Source organism: Petaurus breviceps, unplaced genomic scaffold, assembly GCF_028583685.1.
Source record: "Petaurus breviceps papuanus isolate PSGF00001 unplaced genomic scaffold, PetGlider_PUasm1.0 90784, whole genome shotgun sequence".
In the NCBI taxonomy this organism is placed as follows: Eukaryota; Metazoa; Chordata; class Mammalia; order Diprotodontia; family Petauridae; genus Petaurus; species Petaurus breviceps.
This window is the reverse complement of record NW_027187345.1, coordinates 11,627,759-11,634,643: the sequence shown is the minus strand read 5'-3', so window position 1 is coordinate 11,634,643 and position 6,885 is coordinate 11,627,759. Positions and strand designations below refer to the sequence as shown.

The window sequence follows — 6,885 nt, the reverse complement described above, 5'->3', positions numbered from 1 at the left end:
TTTTAACTTCTTTTTAAAAAAATTAATAAACTTTTAGTTTTCAGCATTCACTTCCATAAGATTTTGAATCCTAAATTTTCCTCTCTCTCCCTCCGCTCTCCCTTCCCCAAGATGGCATACAATCTGATATAGGCTCTACATATACATTCATATTAAACATACTTTCACATTAGTCATGTTGTAAAGAAGAATTAGAATCAAAGGGAGGAACCCCAAGAAAGAAGAAACAAATCAACAACAAAAAAAGAGAAAGAGCAAATAATATGCTTCCATCTGCATTCAGACTCCATAGTTCTTTTTCTGGACATGGATAGCATTTTCTATCATGAGTCTTTTGTAGTTACCTTAGATCCTTTCATTGCTAAGGAGAACTAAGTCCATCAAAGTCAGTCATCTCAAAATGTGGCTGTTACTGTGTAGTGTTCTGGTTCTGCTCACTTCACTCAGCATCAGTTCATGTAAGCCTAGGTTTTTCTGAAGTCTACTATTCATCATTTCTTATATCACAATAGTATTCCATCACATTCATGTGCCACAACTTGTTCAGCCATTCCCCAATTGATGGATATTCCCTCAATTTCCAGTTCTTGGCCACCACAAAAAGAGCTGCTATAAATATTTTTGTACATGTGGGTCCTTCAAAGGCACATTTAGGTTTCTGCCTGGAAAACTTCCTACACCTAGAGCCTTCCTAAAAGGAGTGAACTTCTTGAAGAGGTTGTGGGGTTTTCCATTCCTGGAGGTCTTCAAGCAGAGCTTGAGCAACCACCTGTCAGGTAAATTGTAGTATTTCTCTTGTTCATGAATTAAACAATTCAAATTCTGTGATACTATTACCTAAATATATATCTAAATAGGCCCCCTAAAGGGTCTGTAATTTTCTTGGTGGAGTACTCCCTCCACAGATACAGATACAATGCCTCTGCTAATTAACAGATTACGAAAAAGCTGAAAACACCATCACTCTGTGGCCAAGGTGGCAATAATCCTGTCCCATCTCAATCAGGCCAGTTCTTAGACAACAGGCTGCAATATATCACTTTATACCTTTCCAACTTTTGCTCTGGCCAGGACCAGTCAGAGCATCTACTCTTCTGGCGTAGTCATGCTACATCAGTGGTGACCGAAATTCCAGGAATAATTACAAATCTTTAGTAGACTCTCCACCAACCTATACACACACAAGCTTAACTACCAAAGCCAGAAGATTCCAGCACAATCAGAAACTTTCAGGGTAGGACTATTTACATTTTAAAAATATTTATATCCCCAAGGTCTAATAAATAGGGGAACGATATATAGTTCTTTAGTTGAAAATGTTGATAATGGCAGAGGTCCCTGTCTAGAAGGGGCAAAATTCAGGCTTGAGTAAAATATATTTTTTTCCTTAAAAAAAAAAAAGATAAAACTGATAGAAAAGAACAGCTGCATTAAAAGGAATGTCAATAGACAGCAATCTGGTCATTCTTGGACAGAGAAAAATATTCGTATAATTTTTTCTCAAGCCAAGTTATCTAAACCTGTGTCCTAATTTTTTTTTTTTTTTCCAAAGAGGAGGCTGGTACTAGAAGACCCCAGAGACAGCTCCCAGTTCTAAATCCTAAACTTTACAGCCAGTGGTCGCAAGGGGGCACTGCAAGTCCGGTTTTAGGCAGGGAGAGGCGCGCCTGAGCCTCCTCCAGCTTGCAGAGCAAGCAAGCTATGCAGCCTTTCGGGAGGCCGGTAACCTTCGAACGAACCTAGCCAGATGAACCCGACAGTAGGGTCCAAAAGTCCATCCGTCCTGTGGCTTAGGGCTAGGGCTAACTGGACGCTTTCGCAGCCAGCCTCTCCAAGTCCTGCGGCGGGGGTGAGAAAGCCCACTAAACTGGCTTTCCAGGTGGGGTGGATGTTGGAGGAGGGAATGAACGCTATTCTGCGGTGCAGAGAAGAGCCAGGAGATCACCAAGACAGAAAGTAGCAACTACGAGGGCGGGGAAGGGGAGGGAGGGTAGACCTAGGGAGAAAAGGGCCAGAAGTTCAGGAAGTCTCTCAGGTGCACGGTGGAATCACCTGCGAAAAGGGCCTCCTCATTATCAGTATAGTCTCTGTTTAGCAGAGGGTTGAGGAACATCACCTCCACATGGCGCTTTCCCCTCCACAGCTGGGGTGAGTAGGTGCTTAGAACTTAAGAGGGGCAGACTCGGGCTCAAACCTAGCACTCAGGCTCTTGGATCCAGTGTGGAGGTAAAGGGTAGGAGGTAGGTCCTTATTGTTTAAAACAACAAAAGAAACTATTCCCCTTCCCTCTTCTCCCCAGACAGTCAAGCCAGGGCTTGACATTCAAGTCCTCTGGTTCTAGAGTTGAAGTCCAGAGGACTTTTCGGGGTTCAGGTCTATTCTGGCTTCAGAGATTCTTCCCTGGGCGAATCTGGTTGGGAGCTCCGGCCTTCGAGGGAGGGCGCCCTTCTTCTCCAGGAGATCTAGGGCGCAGTGAAGACCAAGAACGGCTGTAGTTGAGTGGAAGAGGGTGAAAGGAGAAAGGTCGGGGGCTGAGAATCTGAACAAGACGATTAAGCAGAAAGTTTTCCCTTCCCCCCAACTTTTTGCAAATGACTGAGGAGGCGGAAAGAAGCAGGAGAGTGTTGGAAGCCGCCTGTGCCAACTAGTTATCTCCTAGCGCATAGAATTCGTGAGCTGACGAGCTGCGGGATAAGCCCTGCCTCGGACCCAACGCGGGGTTTGGGTTGCCGAGGCCCTCGGTTACCCGCCCTTTTACTCCTTGGCCTCCTCAGCTGCCCAGGGTTACGCTAATGCTGAATCCCCCAGCCCCGACTCGGGAAGCAGCTCCACCCGAGCGCAGCACGGAGTCTGTGAAATAGATGCGCAGCTCGCCCTAAGTTAAAGGGTGAGGGGCGAGCGTTACTCCTCGGCTGGGCCGCGCTGCCCAGGAGAGGAGAAAGGTGCAACTTGGCGAGGAAAAGGAGGGGAGAAGGGAAACTAAGATATCCAGCCTTGCCCTCTCTGTGGACCTCGGTCTGAGGATCCACACTATCATCCTTTTTGATAAAGGCAAAGTGGGAGGAAGAGAAAGAAGACGTGGGTACTTCTGTATGTGAGTGAAGTCCTGTTTAGGGGGAGGAACTGGAAGGAGCGGACCAGGGAGCTTCTGTATGCCAGAGAAGCCCTGTTTGGGGGGGACGGGGGACAAGGCAGCCGCTGAGGTTCACCCCGCCCTCTAGCCAGCAGTTGAGAAACGACGGGACAGGGACAGGGGTGCTGAGGAGGAGGTGTATAACATACGTAGATGAGACACATCAGGGCCGCTGTGCATGTCTGGCTGTGGGATCCTCCTCCTCCTCAACATGGTACTACGTGTTCAAAAGCAAACACGGAGCAAATAGTAAATAGAGATGCATGAAGCCACAGAGGAAAGGAGACGAACGGAACTGAATCAAGCAGAAGAGAAACTGAAGGAAAGCGGGGACTAACCTAACCTCGTGTCGTCCAAATAGAGCCCCCGAAGCGGGCTTGTTCCAAAGAGGGGCCGTGATTAGACAAACCCCTTCTCCGCCACCCACCCTCTGCCCAGTGACAGAAGCTCGCCTTCTTCGAGGGAATAAGCTGCAACACCAATACATCACTGTCTGTGAACTGCGGCTGCCGTTTGCGAGGGATTTAATTTTCTTTCTTTTACATTTTTCATCCAGTTTTTTTTTTAAGGTGTCTGCTATTTTCCAGATTCCATCTCTGTGCTATTCGGTCTTCAGCTTCGCAGATTGATTTTTACTTCCTCTTCCCCCACCCCCTTTCCTTCTTGGAAAGAAAAGGATTAAAAGTTACAAGTATTGCTCTCGTTGGGATTTGCAGGTTATTCTCCCGCCCTCCCCCCAAGTCCCCTTGGTGTGTGTTGTAAAAGTAGTGAGTACTATGTGCACCAACATAGTTTACGAATGGCTGAAAGCCCTTCAACTTCCCCAGTACGCTGAGTCCTTCGTGGACAATGGCTACGATGACCTGGAGGTATGCAAACAGATCGGGGACCCTGACCTGGACGCCATCGGAGTCTTGGCGCCCCAGCACCGGCGCCGGATCCACGATGCGGTAAAAAGGCTACGGGAGCAAGACGCCAATGCCGCCGGCCTCTACTTCACCCTGGAGCCGCAGCAGCTGCAGCCCCAGCAGCAGCCTGGTTCCCCATCCCCAGAAATCTACACCAGCCACCTGGTGGAGCAGTATGAGGGTCAGGCGTGGAGGGAGTCTCAGCCTGGCCAGACCCAAGGACCCAGGGGGGTCTCCAGGAATCAGAAAGCCGGGTCCCGCAGCAAGGAACTGGTGACTTACCCCAAACTCAAACTGAAAATCATGATCAGGGATAAACTTGTCCGGGATGGAATCAACTTAAGTAAGCCCCCGTACTCCAACAAGGTAAGAACTAACCTCTTCACGCTGTCCCAGCCATCCCATCCCCACTAGAGTGCCTGTGTTGATGAAGGTGGCGGTGGCCAGTTTAGGCTTGTCAGTCCCTGGTACACGATCTCACATAACAGGGAGGGAAGAATGACATTAATGTTGTGATTTCATTTCCTTTTTCCTGAGTAGTGTTTCAGATGTACCAAACTGAGGTGGGCAAGGGTCTTGCTGTGTTCCCCAAGAATCCCCTTTCAGAGCCACTGGTTCTTACTTGTTGGTTATTGTTTCTCCTACTGGAGCATGGCAGAATTATTAATGTCCTTTCTCCTTAGCATTTCAGTCCGACCGTCTCTGAAGAATGGCAGATATGTCCTTATTTTACACCTTTCTCATCTCCTTTCCTACCCCCCCCCCTTTTTTTGTGATGTTGCCTCTGGAACTCTTATGTTTTTCTATTTAGTTTTTTATAGATGAGTCAAGCTATGTTACAGAGAATTCTTTGAAAGTGTTGCCTAGAGAAATAGTTGAAAAAAAAAAAAACTTTGATAATTACAAAATGGGTAGGAGGAAATCCCAGGACTAATGTAAAACTGGATAGTAATGTCACATTTAGATCCTTTGGGGGGGGGGGGAGAAAGTGAGTAAAAACATATATTAGGTTTTGGAAATGCTTTAAGACAATGCCTTCAGTTTTCCAAATTCAGAACTTATAAAGCAGCTAAACCAACTGAGCACAAAAGGTTGACTAAGCAAATGCTTGAGGTCAGTATGATGTCATGTGTTTGATGGATGTATTCACCCACGAAGAAGTCAATGAGGGGTTGATTCATTAAGTAAAACTTTGGATTGCTGACAGCTCCAGATAAACCACATTTGGAAGACTGGAGAAATAAGAGCTAAAGAGCTAATGAAGTTGTTCAGCTTGAATAAAAGAGAGATAATAGACATAGGCAAATGCAAAAATAGGTCACAAATGATGACAAACCTTTTATGAAGTCTTTGGAAAATGACTTGGGAATGTTCACAGTTCAGTAAAGGTGTTAGCTACTCTTTAGAAGGGACCAGGCCAAAGTACAGGTGGGAGATAAGGTGTTAACAAAAAAAATTTAAATGAGAAAATGTAATTATTTTACATAATAACATTCTTCTTAGCTCAAAATACATCGTAGCTTTGGTTGCTTCACAGTTGTAGGATAATTATACTACTCTATTAAAGGGAAGATGATATCCTAAGATGATGTCTGAAGGAATACTTCCCCCCCCCATACTTCTTGCAGCTTAGTGATGAGTTAGAAAAGGGTGAATACACAGAAAATAATGGATGATAAAAGATTGCCTGTTTTTATGAAAGGCAAGTAGATAGGTAGTTCTCTTTTGGAAACAGTATCAAATGGAGAAGGTAAGTAAAAATGCAAGTGGAGCACACTAGATAGTTCAACATTATTTATTTGGATTTTACAAGGCACTTTGAAATAAGGTTAAATATTTGACCAACCCACTCTAGGGCATAAATTGGTTCCTGAGAGATCAGAAAGTCTGCTTTACATTTGAAATGCACTACCTTGAGTATATTACCTGTATTCAAGGGAGGAGATTATGTATGATAATTATACTGTATAGCAGAGTAGATAGACATTTTTCAATTAGGAATAGAGACTGGTCAAGGGTACAGAAACATAGCCATTAGTGTAAATGACTCATTTCCTAAGAGAATAGTTGAAAGGAGGTTGGAATCAGTAAGTAGAATAGTCATTTATTTCTGAGGAGGTGATCAAGCCTGACAGAGTGAATCTGAGCTCCTCAGCATGTTGTGATGGGTTCAGGCAGGAGCCAGAAAGTCCTTCAGAGTGGAAGTTTTCTGAGCAACACAGAAAAGACAAGATGTAGGTCTGAGAAAAGTGTTGAGAAAGGAACCCGTGCAGGGAATATAACAGCAGGTTTAGAATGTCAAAATAAGTAGCTGGCTTTACAGAAGGATGATGTCAAAGCATGTTATTGAGTTGTGGTCTTCTACCTCTAGGAGTGGAATAAAACACATATCGCAATGAATCTTATTCAGGACCTTTCGACTATCCTAGATTTATATTTACTTTCTAGATGAAACATTATTGGACACAACTTTACTATGAATGTCATAGAACATAAATTTGGTAATGTGTAACCAGAAGAAACCATTGATGATGAGCCTCATTTCCTCCTTCTCTGGTTTATTTTACCTGCAGTCAAATGGACCTGTAGGTTGTTTTAGAAGCTTTCTTAATCATTTACCATTGCATTGGTGCTTCAGATGAGGAGGGGAAAAATTAATAGGACAATAGACCTCATTGTTTGAAGACCTATATTGCAGGCTTATATAAATAATATGTGAATACAATCGAAATGAATAAGCAAGATGATGAGTATATATTAATAGAATCATGGCCACTGCTCTGAATGCTTTAGCTATGAGTTGGAGAGAGGTTTACTTAGATTTTCTACTATAGACACACACAC

At 44.3% G+C, this 6,885-nt stretch overlaps 1 protein-coding gene across 1 annotated transcript in view; it reads left to right on the top strand.

Moving 5' to 3' along the window:
* Nucleotides 1–2,167: 2,167 nt before the first annotated feature.
* Nucleotides 2,168–6,885, top strand: part of SAMD5 (sterile alpha motif domain containing 5) — a 35,338-nt gene continuing 30,620 nt past the window's right edge. Inside the window, exon 1 of the mRNA XM_069069723.1 lies at nt 2,168–4,407. Coding sequence (XP_068925824.1) covers nt 3,910–4,407 — 498 coding nt within the window. The 5' untranslated portion in view covers nt 2,168–3,909. The remainder of the gene's footprint in view (nt 4,408–6,885) is intronic.